The sequence below is a fragment of the Dipteris shenzhenensis genome, chromosome 13 (genome assembly GCF_047967505.1).
Source record: "Dipteris shenzhenensis isolate YYH24624 ecotype China chromosome 13, Dip_SZ_1.0, whole genome shotgun sequence".
Lineage (NCBI taxonomy): Eukaryota > Viridiplantae > Streptophyta > Polypodiopsida > Gleicheniales > Dipteridaceae > Dipteris > Dipteris shenzhenensis.
Genome location: NC_141608.1, coordinates 23,276,080 through 23,299,434, shown reverse-complemented (window position 1 = coordinate 23,299,434; position 23,355 = coordinate 23,276,080). Strand labels below are relative to the sequence as shown.

The 23,355-nt window shown below is 42.1% G+C and overlaps 1 protein-coding gene across 1 annotated transcript in view; it reads left to right on the top strand.

The window, feature by feature from the left end:
• Positions 1–12,780, top strand: part of LOC147895186 (Phospholipid/glycerol acyltransferase family protein) — a 31,598-nt gene extending 18,818 nt beyond the window's left edge. The window contains exon 5 of the mRNA XM_087383683.1: positions 11,614–12,780. Coding sequence (XP_087239809.1) covers positions 11,614–11,943 — 330 coding nt within the window. The 3' untranslated portion in view covers positions 11,944–12,780. The remainder of the gene's footprint in view (positions 1–11,613) is intronic.
• The last annotated feature ends 10,575 nt before the right edge of the window (positions 12,781–23,355 follow it).

The following is a 23,355-nucleotide window of genomic DNA, read 5'->3' as shown; positions in this document are numbered from 1 at the left end:
AAGAAAATGATTATGCTTTGATGTTGTCTGGCACTTTGTATCAGGGGCTTTTTGAGCTTGATGTTTATGAGAAAAGATCTGATCTTGCACTTGCACTAAACACTGCCACTGTTGCTATGCGGAATGCAGAGTTATGGCTTGCCAGATATGGGCACATGAGCTATGGTAGCTTGATGACACTTCAGAAGCATGCTATGGTTGATGCATTGCCTCCTTTGGAGTCACCTCCTCCTGTGAAGGATGCATCCTCGGTAAGATGCATAGATTTCCCTTTAAAAAGGATGGTGTTGTATGAGCTGTCCAGACAGGCATAGTGATGTCTGTGGTTCCATGAGGACACCTGCTTTTGGTGGTTATCTGTATTATGTCACATTTATAGATGACTACACAAATTACACTTGGGTCTATGGCTTGAAGAAAAAATCAGATGTGTTTATGCATTTCAAACACTTTGTGGCCAAGGTTGAAAATGAGACATGACTCAAAAGGTGCAAACACTTCGCACTGACAGAGGGGGGAGTATATGTCTCATGAATTTGAGGCATTTTTGAAAGAGAAAGGCATCACACATCATCTTACAGGGAGGCTTATCCCTCGGCAAAATGGCAAAACTGAGAGGAAAAATAGAACTCTCATGGAGACGGATATATGCATGCTCACTAGTAAGAAGTTGCCTCACAGATTTTGGCTCAAAGGCCTCATGTGTACAAATTATGTTTTGATTCGGGCTCCCACAAAGGCTTTGAAGACAATCACTCCCTTTGCGGCTTGGCATGGGAGAAAGCCTTTAGTGGATCATTTTCGTGTTTTTGGATGTTTGTGAGTAACTGGAAGTCGTTTTTACTTGGTCATCGACTCTGAGAGATAGGGAAATCTCCGTCAGATTGAGGAGATGGCAAAAAGCAACCTTGCTCTTTTGCCAAGGAAACCCTAAAAGCAAGCAACCAGATTTGTAGGCCCTGTTTTTTCAAAAGCGTTAGGGCATCCGGTTAGGACAAACCCACGAATCTTTCTTTACTTGGGGCGCACTTTGTTGGTTGGCACTCATCTCTTGTTTCGCTGGTTCCTAGGCGGATCTAGAGCTTGAGTGCAGGCTTGTGATTCCCTCTTTGCCTCCTGCCATCCCACCACTCCCCAACTTGCCATCCTCTCTCCCTTTCGTTTTTCATCTACTTGGCTGCTTGGTTCCTTTCGGTTTGCTGGCTACTGGATTTGGGATAGCTCTAGGCTGTTTCATCAGCAAGGTTGTGGCTCAGCTGATTTGTCAGGGATTCGACCAGCATTCACTTGGTTCGTGGATCAGTTTGCTTTGTCAGATTGCGACCAGTTGGTGCACTGGATTCCTCCATTCGCCATGTGTGACAGGCCTTGCAGTTTACAGCCTATCTCGTTTGTGTATTCCTTTTGCTGGTTTCTTCCATGGCTGATGCAAGTAATCTCCCTAAGGTGGACGAAAGCCTAACCAATTTCAACCAGCCTTCCCCCATGTCTTAACAAGATTTTGATGGGGACAACTATGATGTTTATGAGTATTTGTTTACTAAGGACGCTTTCAACCAATCCCTCACGGGATTGGATGAAAAGTTTGCGCTCCTAAACTCGAACCATGAGTAGTTGTTCCAGCAAATCTTTGCAATGCAGACCTAGCTTCAGACTCGGGCTCACATGGACACGATGGCTTTTGTCCTTGGCTGAATGCAACCCCATCTTAATTCTTGAGGGAATAGAAGGACCAAAAGAAAGTAGTGGATACTTGGCTTCACAAATGGTAGGTCCACTTCAACTTTCACCCCTACTCGCCGGACAAGTGAATATAGATAGTAGTTGGATATCTAGCCTGAAAGTCTCTTCTCTGGTGGAAGGAATTGAGGCCTCAGCCATCCACGTGGGCAAAGCTCAAAGAAGATTTCTTATTTAAGAACTGAGTTTCTAAACAAGGAAGATGATTATGATAACGTCGCGTTCAAGGCCTTGGATATGACCAAGCAGAGCCTCACTTTTGAGACCTATCTCCAAAAGTGCTCATACCTATAGACCTGCGCTACAAAGATGGATCTTGTTACCCTCTTGGGTCTCTGTGTAGTTGGCTTACGTGGTTCCCACCGGTTGCAGGTCAAGAAAAATAAGAGCTCTACCTTGAAGGAGGCCCTTCACTTTGCATGCATTTATGATGATACTATGGCCTCGACCAAGAAGTTCACTACACTCGAGACCTAGGGCAAGAACAAGAGGAAGTTCTTTAATACAGCTACTAGCATGGGAGAAGCGATATCTTCCTATACTCTAAGAAGCAGCCGAAATCTGCTAAGGGCAGTAAGGAGGCTTCCTTCGTTCGTTGCAGCTTCGAAAGGAAGGACGATGCTTTGTTTGTGAAGAACGTGGGTATACTCAGACTTATATCTCGAAGAGGCCGGAGCCTCACATTGAAGCTCAAAGGACCACCTACGAAGTCAAAGACAGCCGCTCAGACTACTTTGACAAATATTTGTGTCAATGTCCTACATGCCCTCATTCTTTTAATAATTCAATGTTTGGCCTTCATGATCTCTACTAGGCTTATGGTGAGATCCAAGGGACACGTAATCACATTCTTTTTGACCCAAGTAGTTCTCACGACTTGACCTAGGTAGTTCTCACGACTTTGTTAATTTTACAAACTTGTGCAGAAGCTACAGTTGACTACGACACCTAGTGATCACATCTACGAGGTGCAGCTTCCAACAAGGAAGCAGTTTTGTGATGCAAGGTGGATCGACTTCCCGTCCGGATTCAAGCCTACGATATTTTGGAGTGCTATGTTATGCACTTCGATCATGTAGACTTTTTGTTGGGCATAAACCCATGATGTCCAATTTGAATGGGAAGCACATACCCTTTCTTTTTGGCACGGGGACACCCGTCTTTTGATACGGTGTGATGATATACATCTCTCTGAGGGACCTCTTGTAAATGCGATTTAAGTTCGGAATATATTACAAAGAACTTCTTATGGTGTGTTTCAATGTGTTTTGATTCCATTTTCTTCATTTGTTGTATCCGTGTCTGATAACAATGATTTAAGTGTGGTTAAACATATTGAATTAAAGAAGTTGTTAAATGATTTTAATGATGTATTTCTCGAACAACTGTTGGTAGGCTTGCCTCTAGAATGGGTAGTAGATCATCACATCGATTTAGTCCTTGGTTCTCAGCCTATAAGTATTCCACCTTACAGGATGAGCCAATTAGAGGAGGACGAGTTAGGTCAACAACTTCAAGAATACTTGAAGTTGGGGTATATGCACCTGAGCAAATCACCCTTGGGTGCTCCCGTTCTTATGAGGAAGAAGGATGGTTCATGGAGAATGTGTGTGGATTATAAAAGATTGAATGTAGTCACAATTAAGAATAAGTATCCTCTCCCTCGTGCTGATGACTGAATAGACAGATGGGCTGAAGCGAAGTATTTCACTAAGATTGACTTATGGACGGGCTACCACAAGATTCGTATTTATGTAAAACATATTGAAAGGATAGCCTTTTGGACCTGGTATGGTCATTACAAGTTCCTCGTATTACCTTTTGGATTGCCCAATGCTCTCGCAACCTTCCAACAGATGATGAATGATATCATAGTTTACAACAAGACTTTAGAGGACCATATTGGTCATCTCCGGATTGTCTTTATTTTATGTTGTATGCGAAGCCTAGTAAATGTGATTTCTTTACGAAACAGATCATTTACTCCAAAATCACTATCCCCTTGACCAATGTATTGAAGGGTCGTGGCCATAGGTCTACTCAACTTATTACTTGAAATAAAGATTTGAACAAGAATGTTGATACTTTAAAAAATTATATAAGAGTGCGCTTGTTCTAGCGTTGCCTAATCCTACCCGGCCTTATGTAATAGAGGCCGATTTGAGTGACTATGCTATCGGGGCATTGTTATTTCAAGAGGGCCGACCTGTAGCTTTTTAGAGTAAAAAGATCGATGATACTCAATATCGTTTGCCTACCATGGAAAATGAACTTTATGCAGTAGTCTATGCTCTCAAAGTTTTGAGGCATTACCTGTATGGTTCCATATTTGTTGTGTTGACTAATCATTAGTTAATCCGATATGTGTGTGAAGGGGATGATTTGATGGGCAGGAAGGCTCAGTGGGCAGAGTTAATGCAGGATTTTGATTTTGAGATTTGGTATAGGAAAGTTTCTTTGAATAGTGTTGCTGATGTCCTTAGTCAGATTAAGATGGTGATTGCTTTGTCATTTACCGAGATATCCTCTGACCTATTTTAATCTTGGAGAGGGCTTTGTGCGACTGATAGTCATTTCAGTCAACAAGTTTCGAAATGATAAAATTTGCGTACCAGATGTGTCGGATCTTCGATCCAGGATTCTTTGGGAGTGTTATGACGCACCTACTGTGGGACATCTTGGAGTACACAAGACTCTGTCTCTAGTAAAACATATTCTATTGGCCTAAGATGAGAGAATTTGTTCAGGATTATGTAGTAGGTTGCCGTGCTTGTCAAGTGACCAAGGCAGAACGCCTTAGAAGCGCGGGGTTACTACAGCCCTTGTACATCTCCAAGGGCTGTAGTAAGTGGGAAAGTATTTCCATGGATTTTATTACGGGATTGTAGCCACGAACGCGCAGGGGTCATGACTCCATATGGGTTATTGTGGATTGCTTGACAATGATGGCTAGATTTCTACCTACCAGATTCACGGTCACAACGACTCAGTTGGCTTAGCAGTTCGTTGATCAATTGTTTCGTTTGTATGGGTTGTCGGCTGACATAGTCAGTGATAGGGACTCGAAGTTTACGAGGGAATTCTGTGTTAGAAAAGAAGAGAGAATCACTCAATCCTCCACCCAAGATCTCTCCAACTCTCACACACTCAACTCAGATAGATGATCATAGATGCAACAAACACACACTCAGAAATAAATATAGATGGAGAGAGAGAGAGAGTATATTCATCCACCGGATGGTGGGCAGAAAATGGCTCCAAGGGAGCAATACAAAACACAGCAGAGTGCTGGAGAAAACTGATGGACTCTCTCTCACAAACTGCACCAGATCTGAGTGCTAAACACAGCCTTGGAGAAGGGCTTTCAGTACCAGGGTTGGCCCTGGTCAGTGGCCCTGGTTGGGCCGACTTGGCCTGCCACAGGCCCCTATATAAGGGTGCCCTGGGCAGCCAGTCTGCGCTGCTGCAGGAGCCTCCATGTGAGGCCTAAAGCCCCCTTATACTTGCTGTTGCAGGCTGCGACCAGCCCGTGTGCTGGTCGCCTATATCTGCCATGCTATCCTCCCTCTAGTTCTGGCCTGAGTCTCTCTCCCAGCCCTCCTACCTCTCACTGCCCCTTGTCCCCTCAAATCGGGGCTCACAAGTGGGCACAGTGAGAATCTAACACCCCCCCCCTCAATGTCACAACTGTGGGCCAATATCCATACGTCTGATGAGGTGCTCCATCTGTTCTTGAGGGAGTGCCTTTGTGAAGAGGTCAGACAAGTTGTTGGCGGTCGAGCAGTACATGAGCTCGATCACGTCGTCGATGATGAGCTCTCGAACAAAGTGGTAATGAACTTCGATGTGCTTGGTCCGCGCATGGTACACTGGATTCTTGGCAATGGCTATGCAACTTTGATTGTCGCACATCAGCATTGTTGCGTCCTCCTAACACACGTCCATGTCCTCCAGAATCCACCTCAACCACAGTGTCTCACAAGCTGCAGTACATGCGGCTCTGTACTCGGCCTCTGTAGATGAAAGGGCCACTGTGGGTTGCTTCTTACTCAGCCAAGAGATGGCACCAGATGCAAGTAAGAAGCAATACCCTGTTGTTGATCTTCTGGTGTCAGCATCACCCGCCCAATCATTGTCACAGAACCCGCCTAGTCCGATGCCTTTGGTGTAGGTGATCCCGTAGGTGCAAGTATCCTTTAGATAGCTCAGCACGCGTAAACCTGCATCCCAATGACTCTTCCTGGGAGAAGCAGAGAATTGGCATAATAGCAACTGCATAACAAATATCAGGTCGAGTATTGGTAAGGTAAAGCAAGCTTCCTACCAATCGTCGATACAAAGGAGTATCGACCGGCTGAGATGTGTTGTAAACACTTAGCTTGAGCCCGACCTCCATGGGAGTTATTGCTGTCCTGCAATCCTCCATCTGGAATCTCTTCATAAGTTCTCTGCAATATTTCTCCTGTGAAATGAAGATCCTGTCTTTGGCTTGCTTTACTTCTATCCCAAGGAAGTAGTGTAATAACCCAAGGTCAGTCATCTCAAACTCAGACATGAGTAGCTCCCTGACCTGGGAAATCTTCTTGACATGGTCACCTGTCAAGATAAGGTCATCAACATAGAGGATGAGTACCAATTGCAACCCCTTCTCAATGAACAAGTAGAGGTTTGCCTTAGAAGGACTCCGACTTAGCCCTGTCTGCTGAAAGAATACATCTATCCTTTGGTACCAAGCTCTGAGGGCCTGTTTCAGCCCGTATAACGCCTTCTTCAACCTGCAGACCTTTAATGGGGACCCTGGATCTTGAAAGCCCTGTGGCTGCTCGACGTACACCTCCTCCTCCAGGGTTCCATTAAGGAAGGCGGACTTTACGTCCATTTGAAAAATAGGCCAATGGAATTGGGCAGCAAGGGCAATCATTGTCCGGATAGTAACCATGCGAGCTGTGGGAGCAAAAGTTTCATAAAAATCCATGCCTTCAGTTTGAGCAAAACCTTTGACCACTAACCTTGCTTTGTACTTATCCAAGCTGCCGTCTGATTTGTATTTAAGTTTGTATACCCACTTAGTGCCGATGACTTTCCGTCGCGGGGGTCTAGCCACTAAGTCCCAGGTATTGTTCTTCAGGATAGCATCCATCTCTGATGGCAGCTTGCCATTCTGGATTGTCCTTCGCCTCCTCAAAGGTCCTTGGCTCTTCAAGCTGAGCCATCAACGCAAAATTCACGGATGGGGTCTTCCTAAGACGTTGGGACCGACGTAATCCGGAACTGCTACTCTCAGGTATAGTGGTGACCCGAGAGTCTTTCAATGTTCTTAGGTACCATTGGGGCAACCTCTTCTGCTTCTCAGTGGGAGGAGGAACTGGAACTGCTTCTGGAACATCCTGCTCTTCCTCAGTACCTTGTGGAACATCAGCTTCCGATTTCGCCACCTCTTGGATGGTCAACAATCTCCTCCTCCTCAATCTGAGGCTCCTTTTGGGGTTCAGGTTCCTTTTTCTTGAAGATGACATCCCGACTGATAAGGATTTGCTTCTGTACTGGGTCGAAGAGTTGATAGGCTTTGGATTCTTCGCTATACCCAACAAAGATACATTTTTTGCTTCGGGAATCAAGCTTGGTCCTTTCTTCCTTGTGCACATGCACCCATGCGTTAGAACCAAAAATGCGAAGATGAGTTATAGAGGGCTTCTTACCATAAAATGCCTCATATGGAGTCTTGTCCTTGACGGCCTTTGTCTTGGTCTTGTTGAGAATGTGTATTGCTGTATTGACAGCTTCACTCCAATAGGCTTTAGAAAGGTTCCTCCCTCAGAGCATAGCAAGCCCTGTCTCCGTGGTGGTTCTGTGCCTCCTCTCGGCTGTCCCGTTCTGCTGAGATGTATGTGCTTTGGTGAGTTGTCGCTTGATCCCATGCTCGCGACAAAATATGTTGAACTCATTGACGGCCTTCATCTTGGTCCTGTCGAGAATGTGTACTGCTGTATTGATAGCTTCACTCCAATAGGCTTGAGAAAGGTTCATCCCTAAGAGCATAGCAAGCCCTGTCTCCGTGGTGGTTGTGTGCTTCCTCTCGGCTATCCTGTTCTGTTGAGATGTATGTGCTGTGGTGAGTTGTCGCTTGATCCCATGCTTGCGACAAAATGTGTTGAACTCATTGGAGGTGAATTCTCCCCTCCTGTCTGCACGGAACATCTTGACATTCTCCCCTGTCTCCTTTTTAACTCTGGCCTTCTAGTCCTTGAACTTCTCGAAAGCCTGTGACTTTTTAGCCAAGCAATACACCCAGGTCATTCTACTGAAATCATCCACAAAGAGAAGTGAGTACCTGGATCCTACCCACGATGCTATAGACATTGGGCCACAAATGTCGGCATGAACCAACTCAAGTGGTTTGCTGGCCCGAAACGAGGCCTCTTGTGGGAACTTGTCCCTGTGCTGCTTGCCTCCTAGACAAGCCCTACAGACACCATCATTGCCTGTAATGGGTGGAAGTCCATCCACCATCTTCGACTTTGACATTTCAGCCAAGGTTCCATAGCTGACGTGACCGAAGCGCTCATGCCAAAGTTTGGACTTTCCGTTGTCTTCATGAACCAACATTGCATTGAGGTGGTAGAGTCCGTTTTCTTCAACTCCTTGGGCCACCATCTGTCCATTTGCTTTGGATGTCACAGTGACCTTGCCGTCCTCAAAGAAAATTGACATGTTGTTCTTGTCCATCTGACTTACAGATAGTAAGTTCTTGCAAAGGTTGGGTACATAAAGTACTCCAGAGATATCCTTCTCCTCACCCGCGGTTGTAGTGAAAGGAATGCTACCAATGCCCTTCACAGGACATGTCCGGCTATCCCTGATAGAAACTTTGGAATCCGGGTGTGTACTTTCCATGGTTTTCAACCAAGTCTTTTTGTTAGACATGTGCTTTGAAGCACCGCTGTCAACATACCAACCCTCTTTTCCTTCACTGATTGCATACGCTGAACAATGTACTGATTAAAAACAACTGTCCAGTCGTCACATTGGCAGAATCATTCTCAGGCTCTTCTTTGTTCCTGGCTTCTCTCTTCCGCTTCTGATCCGCCTTCTTCTTTCGGCATTCTTTGGCGGAGTGGCCAAGCTTTTCATAGTAAAAGCACCACATTTTCTTCTTTCGGTCAGCGTCCTCTGACTTCTTGAACTCCTTTGGCTTGCCTTTTCGAGGCTTGTCTTTGGCCACTAATGCCTTCTCATCGGTTTGCGTAAAGAGTTTCTCTCGAGCCTCCTCCTGAAGCAGGAGTGGGCCAAGCTCCTCAAAGGTGATTGGCTTAGTCCGTTGACCCGTAGTTACCGTAGTCACAAAACTTTTGAAACTCCGTGGCAACTTGTGGAGTGTGAGCAATGCCAATTGAGTCCACCTTCTGACCAACCGTTGCGAGCTGGTCCCGCACGACTTTCACCTTTGTCAGATGGTCATGCACACTATCACCCTCATTCATATCAAGATTATAAAGTTGATGCTGAAGAGTAATGATACGGGCTGTATTATCGGTTTCATACAGCTCCTTCAGTATGGCCCACGCCTCTGAAGACGTCTCTGCCAATTGGATATGAGGAATCACAGCATATGCTGTCGTGCCAATTAGCATCGCTAAGGCTTGAGAATCCCTCTCCTCCCATGCACCGAGTTCATCCGCAATGGCTTTGGATCTTGACTTTCCAAATTGGATAGTTCGTCCCATCGAGCTTTCCAGCTTCACCAAAATTGGGAATGAATGAAGAAGGAAGATGACTGGAGGAGGAGGAAGGACGAGCAGTGGGTGTAGAGGCTTCTGAACGCTGATCCATCCCGGTGAATAGCAAACTGAAAAATTGAAGCAAAAAAGATGTACTGACCTCCCGTGCTAGCTTGAGCTGAAAACAGAATCGCCTTTCTGCCAAGGGACTCCTTCCTTCAAAGAGTGCTTTGATGAAGAAGAGTTGAGAGCCTATGGCTTTGATACCATGTTAGAAAAGAAGAGAGAATCACTCAATCCTCCACCCAAGATCTCTCCAACTCTCACACACTCAACTCAGATAGATGATCACAGATGCAACAAACACACACTCAGAAATAAATATAGATGGAGAGAGAGAGTATATTCATCCACCGGATGGTGGGCAGAAAATGGCTCCAAGGGAGCAATACAAAACACAGCAGAGTGCTGGAGAAAACTGATGGACTCTCTCTCACAAACTGCACCAGATCTGAGTGCTAAACACAGCCTTGGAGAAAGGCTTTCAGTATCGCACTGGATGCTGGGCTGAATGGAGAAGTGGGCCTTTTATAGGCACTGCCCAGGCCCCTTCAGATGACCGACCAGCAGGGTCGGTACCCTGTCTGGTGGCCGACCATATGGGCCCCATTAAACTGACCAGGATTGGCCCTGGTTGGGCCGACTTGGCCTGCCACAGGCCCCTATATAAGGGTGCCCTGGGCAGCCAGTCTGCGCTGCTGCAGGAGCCTCCATGTGAGGCCTAAAGCCCCCTTATACTTGCTGTTGCAGGCTGCGACCAGCCCGTGTGCTGGTCGCCTATATCTGCCATGCTATCCTCCCTCTAGTTCTGGCCTGAGTCTCTCTCCCAGCCCTCCTACCTCTCACTGCCCCTTGTCCCCTCAAATCGGGGGCTCACAGGTGGGCACAGTGAGAATCTAACATTCTGGACACTTGTCTTTGACAAGTTGGATACCAATCTTAGTTTGAGTTCCTCTGAACATGCTCAGTCTGATGGCCAGACGGAAGTGGTGAACCATTTCTAGAGGATATGCTTCGGGCGTATGTTTCCAAGAGGCAGTCTTCATGGGAAGATTACTTACCCATGGTACAATTTGCTTATAACAGTGCAAAGCATTCTAATACTAGTTTTAGTTGTTTTATGCTTATGTATGGGTTTCAACCCAAGTCTCTTGTAACGGTCGGATTCAAGGGAATCAAGAATGATGCTGCGAAGACATTCTTGCAAGACATGCAAGAGATGTTCGTGCTAGCAGCCCAGCCTGTGGCTTGGGGGGATGCTCAGATTCTACGGGTCCTAGACTCATGAGCATTATGGTTGGGTGGTGAGCATGCCTGCGTCTCTCTTTGTGGTTCTATGATCGGTTGTTTGAGCTTGTGTGCAGGTCCGGATTCCCAGGAGCAATCGTGGTCGTGAAATGATCCTCCAGCCCATATATATAGACCTACCCAGGGGTGTCCCTAACGCAAGGGCACCCATACACAAGGAATAAGAGTAACACTAGAGCTCTTTTAATGGTTTCCCTGCTTGGATCTAACCCCATCATATTGTAGATCCCCATCATAATGCCAGCACATGCTATAACCTTGGGGTCATAAAATATTACGTCCTTTGCCCTCAGTCTGCAGCCAAGAGAGAAGTGGCATCCCTTACAAGAGGTGTCATGTGAGCAGTGCTGAGCTCTTAATATGCTAGCATGTATCAGCTAGTGTTTTGCTAAGAGAGTTCATTTCTGTGCTTGATGCTGTGTACATTGGATCAAAGCTATAGTCCTGTAACCAAACCTCTCATATTTCTACACACTCAAAAATCTGCAAGAATGTAACTTCCCTTGCCTGACATGCATATTGGTTATTTATGTTAGATATTGATGTGTTCTTCGAAGCCACCATGAATTATAGCTGTCAACCAGCTCCTTCCAAAAATGAAGAGCAAGCCTGATTTCACTGTGTGCCTTTTTATTTGTCAAATTTACCTCTTCCTTTTCTCATACATGGATGTAAATTTCCTCCCCTTGGTTATTTCAATCTTAGAATCATCTCCTGTTTTGAGAATTTTAAGCAGCAGGCAGTGTCTGAAGCTATTCTGACTGCAACTTCTTGATGTTTTCTGAAGGTGATGCCAGAGAAGTATTTTCTTGGGAGACGGCCATTATTGCCTCTCTGTTCCAAGAACGTAAGCATTGTAGTTGGGGAACCCATGCAGTTTGATATTCCAGCTTTGACACGAGCTGCAGAAGATGCAACTAGAAAAAATAAAATTTCCCATCACAAGAACTTCCCTAGTGTAAATGCTTCAATAACCGTTGCTCTAGCGACTAAATTTCATGGGCCAGAGGATAGGATTCTTCAGTGGGTGTATTCTCATTTAGCTGAACAGATTCGGACAGCTATGCAAGATTTATTTTGCAAGGCAAGGAGCCTTAACAGAAAAATGGAGTCATAAAGGTTACTAGTGAATTTGATATGACTACAAGTTTTCGGTGTGAGCATTCTCTCTTCAAATTGAGTGAAGCACCCATCTGTACTCTCTCAGCTGAGTAAAGCCAATGATTACATTCCTTTGGATTTATCCGTCGAATTGCATGGCACAGTTGTTGCAGGCATACATTATTGGTCTTGCTATGCAAGATTTGATGGTTCATTCCAAGGCCACAATTTACAATAATTTATTTTAACATTATTCTTGTTGGCATGCACATGCATGTGGATATCAAAATTTTTGCAGGTTTTTTTGGGAGAGCATGCAAAACTAGTGGAGATGTATCTTTCTACTGTGAGCATCAAGGCTGCATTTGATTAGTTCTTCTTTCAGCTCCAGCCTCTATCCATTGCTGAGCTTCCTTCTTCTTCTGGACAAGTGATAGCAACTTGCATCCTGCTTATGTGTTGGGAAAAACTTCAGTGGCCATACGTTGATGCGGTGACCTTTAGTTCTGAGTATAGATGCAGCAGTGTTTGTCTATGCCCTGTATCCCTCCCTCCTTTCTTACTTTGAACAGTTGCGATCGGGTGCAGAGCATGAAATAAACTATGTTGTACATGAATTATACACAAGCCATGAAAGGGGTGACAGACTCCAGGGACTACAACCATAATTGCCATCATTGTTGATGGACTACATAGGCCCGATGGAATATATGGACTGCTTAGCCGGATGTAGCTCGTTTGCTTCACAAATTGTTGTGTTTTTCCATTGGATTAAAGTTGTAAAAGAAAGGGACTCAGTTTTCATGGTGCTGCTGCTGATATCTGGCACATTTTAAGCTGGCCACAATGAACATTTCCTGACATTTGATGGTATGACTTCATTTGTAGATGCCTCATGCAGAGGCTACTCAGGACTCTAGCTGATGATTGTATTGAAGGTCAAAGAAAGGCTCCCTTGGGTAAGTGCTGAGATCTGAATGTTGGTTGATTAAGGCGGCCACAATCTGCAAATATGAGAGTGCTTTTCATTGTTAATCCAAAACACTTTTGAATTGCAGGTGACGGTTCCCCCTATCACTGTCCAAACCAACGTCTCCTCCCTTGCATGCTCTTCTCCAAGATCCCTCACTTGCTCTCCTCCAAGATCCCTCACTTACTGTCCCTCCACTTGCATATCTTGCAAGCATTGCCATTTGTGAGCTATTAACTCTCCCCCCTTGTATAGTACTCAAGCTTTTGATGCGCCACCCAGGCTACCTGCAACCTCACAGTAAGCCTTTGATTGGATGGGGGAGGTAGTTGCACTATTTGAGCTGCACACGTCCCTTCAAATTCAAGGTGTGAACTCTTTCTTTTGTATTTAATCTTGTGTGTTTGTTTCTTATAGGTTGCTTGCATGTGTGCATGACCAAGTTGCTATCGTATTTATTTTCATTATCCTGATGGTATGTTTAGATATGGTTTTTTTTTTTTGGGGGTTTACACCTTTCTTCCTTTACATTTTGTCACATCTTTCAATTTGGATTGCTGATCTTCATCTAATAGCTTTGGATGTCCTCAACTAGTATTATAGGGAACGCTCATGCGCATGCATGGACTTCAATTAAAAGTCCTTGTATTATGGCATGACCCTTCAAAATTAATAGCCTTTTCTTATATTATACCTATATGTAATTGGAGGGACTCCTTAAATATAGTATTCCTTCAGGTTAGAAATCCACTTTCTTACATGAATATGGTTCATACATAATTACCTTGAGGTAAATGCATTCATATTGTTGTTTTTCTTTGCTATTGTTGTTTTAAAGATTGAGATGGCGTCTTGCATATGGTACAATTGTGGCTCCTAATGGGTCTCCTAGTGTCTAAAAATCCATGTCTCTCAAACTAATCATCTTGGTTCACATTAATTTTTTGCAAGACAACTGTAATTTCACAATTCAATAGATCTACAAATTCAAATTGAAGTTGAAATCGTAGATATGGAGATATTTGCAAAATTCTTACCAAAAATAGCTTCCTTTACTTATAAGTCCATATATTAAGTCCTTACATTATAAGTTCTTACATTTTCAGTTGGTCCGAAGGCTCACGAAAAAACAAAAAACATTTTCTTCAGCTTTACTACGTCTCCATTTTCAAGTGATATGGATTCCCTTCTGCGATGCTGTTACGAGAGGATATAAAGGCGGGACATGAGTAGTTGAGCTCGTGGACTGACTACCATTTGTAGAATTGGTTGGCTCCTTCCTTGGTCGATGTTTAGGTGCAGATGCTACAGTATCAACATTCACTCCTAACGTTGCTTCACCACACATCTTTGGAGGGATGTTCTCTTTGTCAGAGCAGATCCTTGGGCTTGATTTTGAACTGTTGTCGCTTTTTCCAATTGGACTCTCGTTGCAGAAAAGCAAATCATCACGCGAGATGTTTGCATTTTTCTTTCTATTCGTTGGGCTTTCATTGAAATACCTCGAGCCACGATCAAGAACCCCTTAATATGCATATCAAGATTTGATTGATTGACTCTTGCATCGCTACAAAAGAAAATATTGCTTACATTATAAGGCATGATTGCATACGAAGACACCATGGCCTTCCAGAGGCATTTTGCTCTTCCGCTATCCATACCTTTCCCTTGATAGGGAATAACTCAAGATGTTGACAGATAATAGCGTCCACTTTGAAGCATTTTCAAAAGACATTTGCTCAATGTTGCAATGCACCTACATCCTAATTTAAATTTTCAGAACATAAAAGCCCGATCAAATACATTGGTACTTGTTAAACATACATGATTTTTCATTTTGTCAGTGCCATAGCGAATGTACAGTTAGATCCTTGCTTCCAATTCCTCCTCCTTCACACCCTTCGACACTCTTGAAATGTGGCTGCCGTTTTATTATAGATTTTTCAAGGAATTTACTTGAGTAGTAGCTCCATTGTATGAACTCGCTAAGAAACAGGTGAAGTTTTAGAGGGGTGACAATCTAGCTATAGTCTTCCCAGCATTACAGGATCAAGCTTCGACACCCATCCTTTAATAACTTAGGTGGGATATATTATTCCATGTGTATATTGATACCTTGGGCTATGGCATAGGTATTATTCTAGCTCTATTTGATAGCAATTTGTTTTATCTAGTGTGTTTTTCAAAGTCACGACGACCCCACTTGAGTGCAACTACAACACCATAGAGTGGGAGGCATTAGGGAAGGTATATATTGTTCTAAATTTTAGGGATGGTATATAATGTGAAACTATTTTAGTATTTACTTGGAATCCCTAGATATTTTTTGTTGGCCACTAGGCATTGTTGTATCTAATTAACAAAACAATCATGTAAGGGAGGTTGGTGCATTGCTACAAGAGTTCAACTTTTTAGATTGTTCCCATGTGTTGAGTGGATTGCCTTTCTCCACTCCTAGCACCTAGGGACCATCAAGGAGTCTCCATCAAGTTGCATGATGCTCATATGCTTAATGTTAGACACCCTTGATAAAAAATACGAAGAGATGGTATATAGTATGCCTCTAATATTACTTTTCCAAAATTCATGGCTTGAGAATATCAGTGCAGCAACTAGCATTGAAGGCCTAGCAATATAGCTTAGTTGGAGGAAAATCTATAGGTAAGGCACGTATGGATTACTTAGTTGATAGGTGTTGCCCTACGAGCTAGCTATCATCGTATTGACAATGGTGTTCTGAGGACTTGCCAATGGCCATTTTTACATCGAGTTGACAGTGGCAAGAAAGATCCTACAAGTTGGGTTGTGGGGGAGTACGTGGTTTAGAGATGCTCGTCCACTTTTTACAAGTGTGACATTTGGCAAAGGATGAGAAGACCATTGCCACAAAAACACGTGTCTCTATAACCAAGCTCGACGTGGGAGGTCTTCCAAAGATGGGGCCTTGATCTCATGGGAAAATTCAAGTAGTCAGCATAGCACACCCAAAATAAGTACATTCACTACTACAACTTGGGCTCAAAATGATGCCGCCTAAGGATGGGTTTTCAAGAAAAGAGAGAAACCAAAAATCTTGAGGCTTCTCAAGTTCAACAAATTTAAAGACCCTGATAATCACTACCATGAACAACTTCTTCTTTATTGCCCCTTCAGAGAGGATGAGGAGCAATTGAGAGCCACAGGATTTGGAAAGAAGCCTACTATGCAAATGATGATATAATATGCATGAACAAAGGGAATTACAACTACCAGTACCATGACAGCAATTTAAAAGAGCATTGTTAATGGTGCACATTTAAAAATCTTAAATCAAAGTCGTTATGAACATCTTTAGGGGTGTCATTATTTTTATTCACATAAAAATGCTCATAGCGATTTAAAACACTTGAATAAAAGTTTAAACAACACATTATATGGGTCGCTTGCAGCTCAGCCTTTTCTTCTTGCTCTTTATTTTTGGCATAAGAGAATAGGGCATGAGAGTAGGGCATGCCCTCACTTTGCACAAGGTACACCTATCTCAGGTCCTACCCCCTCCTCACATCTAGGTCCTACCACCTGCATCCTTGCTTAGATACTATCTCCATAATAAGGATAGAGGAAATGCACATATTGTGATTCATATTGCGATTCATACTGCAATTGGAGGCTTTATTACTAATAATGCCTCCAGAAAATGTTTTCGTAAATGGATGGGAGAATTGATGGATGTTTACATGCTCGACTTCCACCTTGAATGGAAGTAAGTGTATTTTCTTAAAAATGTTTCATTTGTATTTGAAATATGACAATGATTATTACTTCACCAATTTAATTTAAACATTGTGTCAGAAGAAATCTAATGTGACAGAAAGGAATTTGTCATTATCCAATTAGAAAAGAAGTTTAGCACAGGCTACAGCCATACCACCTACTCTTAGGGATGTGAGAGATCCTAAAGCATAGGCATGACAATGCCCATTTAGTAACACTTGAATTCAATTTGTTGCATTTAGTATATTTTTGAAGGAGAGCATGAGAGAGAGAGAGAGAGAGAGAGAGAGAGAGAGAGAGAGAGAGTTTATTAAAGTCTTCGAAAGATCGATGGGTCTATGAGATTGTGAAAATTCTTGATACAAACAAGCTATGTGGGCGGAGCTACTAAACGAGCATCCACTCCAATGCAGAATGCAAAATGATAATTGTTGAGTGCTACAGTCATGTCAGAATGATGATTGTCTACACCACTAATATCCTTATCATCTGCTCGTGGACATGGTCCTTTGTTGTCTCCTAGTCATAGCTCTACGTTTGAGAAGGGCTACTGTAATCCCTATCGGTGGAGCCCCAACTTTGAAGAAGGAAGGAATATCCCCAAGTGTAATGTGTGCATCCACCCTTTGTTTGAGTTGTCGTGTCGGCTTTGTGTCATGATCATGACGGGGCCTTGTGGTATGGGAGTCCGCATGGTTTGGCGGGAGGAAATTAGTGATTGAGCTCTGAGAAGAGTCTATCAAGGAGGTCTGCTCCTGTGCCCATGATCAGAGCAGACGCTCCCAGTGTCTGATTGCCTCGTGAATGAAGGTGGCTAGGCATCTCTGGTCTGGAAAGGAGAGAAAGCGGGACAATATCCCAGAACTATCTCTAAAGAGGAAACATAAGTGTCCTCGAATCTGATAGTATATTGGGCATCTGAAATGAAATGCTCCTTTGACTCAATCTCCTGTGTGTTACATAATGTGCATAAGCACCTCTCCCTGAGCAAACTCTCAGACTTGCCACTCTCAATGCAAAGTCTATGTGAAGAGACTCGAAACTACCCAATAGAGATCCCCAGTGAGTGGGGTAGGTGGATCTGTGTATATCTTGGTGGGTCGATAAAACCCTCTGCTGTGATATGTAAACAATGATCCCTGCAGAAGCTAAGCTTCACTGGAAGCTCACTCGATCCCAACCAGGTCCTGAAAGTGTGTAGTTGTAAAAGATCCTCATGAATGACCTCGTTGACCTCATGAGACGAGAGGAAAAAAAGGCGCATCAATGCTATACTGGAAGGGGGGGAGTCTATCCATGTGGAGTCCCAATCACTCAAACCATCTCTCTGTGCGTGCAAACTAGCATCTCTGATCACCATAGGGCACCTAAGAGCAAAATGCTCGATATCATGACAATCTCATAGGGTGCAGATGCAGCTTTGTCTGGGTATATCCTCGACCTGTCAACTCTCAATACGGAGTGGGTGCGATGAGACACAGTACTACCCGATTGATATCTTCAATGAATGTGGGAGGTGGATCCAGGTATACCCTGGTGGATCAATGAATCCCTCCTTTGGAATCCGTAAATAGTGGTCCTTGTAGAAGATGAGCTTCACTGGGTGCCAAGTAGGTCCTAAATATATGTAGCTGTAATGGATGTCCTTTCAAATAACCTGGTTGACCTTTGTCAATGTGAGCAGGACTGAAGGAGCTTCGATGCTATACGAGAGAGGGAGGGAGGGAGAGAGAGAGAGAGAGAGAGAGAGAGAGAGGTGATATGAAATGATTGTATTAAAGTCTACTTGAGACACTTCAAGATCTATGGGATTGGGAAGCACTATTAAATAGATAGTGGCTCTTACATTAAAGTTTTTTGCAAAAAAAGAAATTCATATGTTATTTACTATACTACGAGTACATGCCTAGCCAATTGGTTGTTACAAATTAGAGAGCAACATGAAGATAGCGAGTACGTGCCACCAAGTGAAGCAGAGGAGCTAGGTGGCCAAACAACCCTGACTCTAACCTAGAGAGGTCTAACCTAGGAGGAATCCTAGGTTAGATAGACTTGTGACTCTAGAGTAGGAATAATTAGGAATGATTAAGGAAGCAACAATCATGGGTTGGACTTGCAGCAAGTTTCGTGATGGACTGCACATGGATAGGAAAGAAAAGAATCCTTGTTGAATTCAAGCTTGAGCAATGACTCAGTTGTACGGAATCCAATGTTATTAATGAATGTATGTTTATACAAATGGGATGGCAAGGCCTTTTATAATTTTAAGGCCGGCTCTAAAATTACAATTGTGTATGTTGTTTTTACATTGCTATAACAGAGCATTCATGTGGACCAAGTGATCAGTAACTTGTTGATTGGTCAATGCTTTATTGACAAATGTGGAGGGCAGCATGTGCTTTACATCATACATAGCTTTGAAAGGACTCATTCCAATGGATGTTTCACACTATTATAATAAAATCTAGCTAAGTGCAACCACTTATCCCAAGAAGTTTAAGTGTCAAAATAGAAGTTCTTAAGGTACTCCTCCAATCATCTATTCAATCTCTAAGTGTGGCCATCTGTCTAAAGTGATTAGTTTTGCTAGGGGTTGGACTTACACCCATGGATCTAAACAATTTGTGCCAAATTTGCCTTATAAATTTAGCAACATGATTGCTAACAATTTCTTGTGGAAATCCATGCAATTTGGACACATATTCCACGAATTGTGATGCAACCATTAAAGCTGAATATTGGGTTTTGGGTGGAATAAATTGAGTATCCTTTGTAAGCATATCAACAAGTATGCCGTTCCAACCTTTGGAAGTAACAGGTAGCCCCATGATAAATCCATAGATATATGAATTCGTTTCCATTTTGGAATGGTAAAGGTTGGCGTAGACCGTTAGGACGGACTGAGATTCAATCTGTGGTTTGCTGCTAGGGCTTACAACTTTGCACATAGTTGTAAACATTCTTCCATAGCCCCTTCTAGGAGAAGCTTTGTTTTTCCCTTTCATAAGTCTTGAATAACCCAAATGACCTACCAAAGGTGAATATTTCTTTAACCTATAGGCCATACCCTATGAATTAGGAATCGAAAAGCTTGGAGGCTACTCCACACACACCTCTTCAAGCAGGTCACCATTTAGAAAAGCTAATTGATGTCCAACACGTGCATTTGGACTCCAAGGATACATGTTTCATTGGGAAGACACTTTTGTAGAGGGCTACCAAATGCTCCCAAATAATTCTAGCCATCCGTTCTCTCTCATGGTTTCCATGATTGTAAGGGACTTTTCGCCATCCTTTTTAAAACAATGTTTGACCATATAAGAGATCAAGACATACCCTCAAGAGGTAGCATTCTGGTATTGCCAAAATCATGGGATGGAGTTTACACTTTTACCCCGAGCACTTTTGTTAGGAACATTTTTTGGATTCTTTCTATTATTTTCCACATTTCTTTTGCTAGATTTATGACCATGCTTGCTCTATACAAGACTTTTGGTTGAACTCGAGTCTAAAAAAGGAATTTCCTCATATTGCAATTCCAAATGCTTGATTTCTTGCATTTGTTTTGTAATCTAAACACAGGTTTTAGGCCTCCAAGTATTCTCTTTTGTATACATAGATTCCATTTGATTGGAGTTTTCAAAGACATATTTAAAAACATTCATGATTATATATTAGCAAGCACACATATGTTGTGTCACTCAATAAGAAAGATTCCTTTAACATCCCTTTAACATCAAACAATTGTGGCTTATGGAGAATGCGCATAGCCATAAATGGTTAGCACTCACCAAGAAAGCATCTTGGATGAAAGTGTTAGTAATGAAGATGAAAAATCAACAAATGAAAATGTAATTAAAATGATTCCCATAACATCACATGAATATATTACATCTCAACCATCATCAAACTCATCTAGGTACATTTCCAAATTTTTAATTTTTGAAAGTTCAATCCGGCACCATAACTTTTTTTCTTTCATCAATAACGTTGTCATCACTCCCATTATCGATGTCATCATCACCTTCTATATTTCTTTGGTCTACCTCACCCTATTCTCATCTACCTCATCCTCACTTTCGTCTCCTCCTTGTTGTTGAATGGAAAGAACATTGGCGGTTTCATCTCCTTCATATTCATCACGATCCTCATCATCAATGTCAGCATCAATGTTCATAGAATCGTCTCCTTCATGTTCATCTTCACCATGAGCCTCCGCCTCTATAGTTTCAAAAATACGTCTTCCACGAGGATTGACATGTATCACATGTAACCATTTCTCATCACTTGCATCGTTGTGGGAAAATGCTTACTAACAATGCTTAGGCAACACCAATTCTTTATATGAGTGAAGCAATTTTAAGGATCAATTGCATAAAAACCAAATTTATCCTTTTTAACTATTGCATTGGGACCCAAGTGGAACCATCGTGATTTGTGTAGCGTGATCTTGAAAAGCCTATAGTTTACTTTGATTACTTGCTCCAATACTCCAAGATAATTTAGCTCATCACTGATTATAATTGTGTTTGTTATGCTTGCACAAATTTGTCGTTGAAACAATGCGATAAGACCAGAGTCTAGGTAATTCGTCTTGTTGATCAATCCTCTCAATGCAAATGTGATTACTGGTGGTTCATTTATTTGTGTCAATATTGCACTTTGCGTGTCTTTGTTGTTCAAACAATGTAGGCAAACTTGAGTCCATGTGACTCGTATAGGCCGACAGACCACCATAGACATGTATTTGTAATAGTACAAAGATACAATTAAATTCTTGCGAATAGAAGTTCTAAGATGGAATGTAAATAAATAAAAGATGCATAAAGAAGCAATTTCACTTACATGCCAATCACATCCAAGTGATATCTCTAGCTCTTCGTTTGAGTAACATGAGATCCATTAGAGCGTGACTTGCATAGTTGACTCTAATTCAAAGTACACTTTTCTAGAAGTATCTCTAACTTTAAAGGATATCTCACTTGATTTTCTTCTTTATTTAAGACTTTTCTCTGTTGCAACCTATTTTTCTTCTCATTTTCATAGATCTCTAGCCATTTTTGCATATTCTCTAAATTGTATAATTTGAACGTTCTCATGAGTTTCATGAGATAAAATTTTCTCTTTTCCTTTGCCTTGCAACACCTCACTTGTTATGTTCTCATCATCCTCATCATTCCATATTGGTGGAGATTCAAGATCTACATTTATCAAATATTTTGTGACATAAAATAGAGACTCATAAACAAGCCATCCTTGTGCCATAGATCCTTCCAGTCGCATGCTCTTTGACGAACAAATTCGTTGATGACTTTCATAAATATTTTAAAAAAAATCCATAAAGAAGTAACAATGCTTGCAAGGAACATCTCATCCACAAGGTGCTCTAGTATATGCTCTTATATATCAAAAAACCTGGTTGGCATATTGTGCTTATCAAAAGTCTTCTCCAAAAACTCATATGGTTTTGATTCTTTTGAAACAACCACTTGTATAATGCACATGCTTGCAAGTTAGTCAAAATGATATGTGAACATGTAATAACCAAACAATATTTGAATGTAACATAAGCAACAATATATGAGTGCATATGCATGCTTGCTTACCTTGCCATTGCTCCTAATCGATAAATGACTTCACGTAACTTTTAGTCAAGAAATTTTGGATAGCCAATGGAAAAATAATGTTGCCATACACAATTAGGCAAAACATTGTGTGAGATAAAACTAATAATATGCGAGTGACCCAATAATATTCACATGATTCATATATTATAACACCAACCTATAATATATTATGCCAATCATGGCTCTTTAATCCAGATAGGTTGTCATCATTATCGACCAAGTCTCTAAAGGATGCTCCATATTCAGTAAGTGTTATTATGGCTACTGTTCTTTCCTTTACTAGTTGACACTCATTCTTAGGGAAGATCTGCGGAGCCACCTCATATGTAACGTATTCATCATCACTTGGCCGTATATGAGGTCTTGTACTAGCTATTTAAAGATATTTCTTTGAATTTTGTTGTATCCTGCTCACTGATTATATGTTTCGAATGCTTCCTCCATGTTCTTGAACAGATGCATGGGATCTAGAGATGCACAATCTTTAAGGACCTCCAATATGGCAAGCTATAGAAAATAGATATGTCAAGTTTCATGCCCTTTGGTTTGATATCTAGTTTTTTCTCTCTCCCCCTTTGAAACACAACCCAATTCTCATACCAATATTTTGACTAAGTGGGCACTGCTTTGTTTCTATTGCTTCCAATCCCTTGAGTGAAACGGATGGTTCATTGGTAGAAACTTCATGTAATTTGGATGCACCACTTTCCTTAGGTTCTTATTATATTTGATATTCAGTCCCTCATCATTTGTTGGACATAGGTGATGCCCTTTTCTTAAGAGACCTACCTAGTTAATTTAGAAACAATTAAAAAGTATGTTTATCAATTACTCAATAAGATATTTATTTGCAAACAATGATAATGACATAATACCTAAACATAATGAGAGACGGAGATAATCATCACTTGTTTATGTTAGTATGCCATGTAGTGTGAACCGTTCACTTATAGTGGGAGATCTAGAAATGTTATTCATGTCAACACCATTCCATAGAAGTCTCAAATCTTCCAGTACTAGATCTAAGTGCAAATCCATTTTTTAAGCTTGACATTTTCCTAAGAGCATAAACATCACA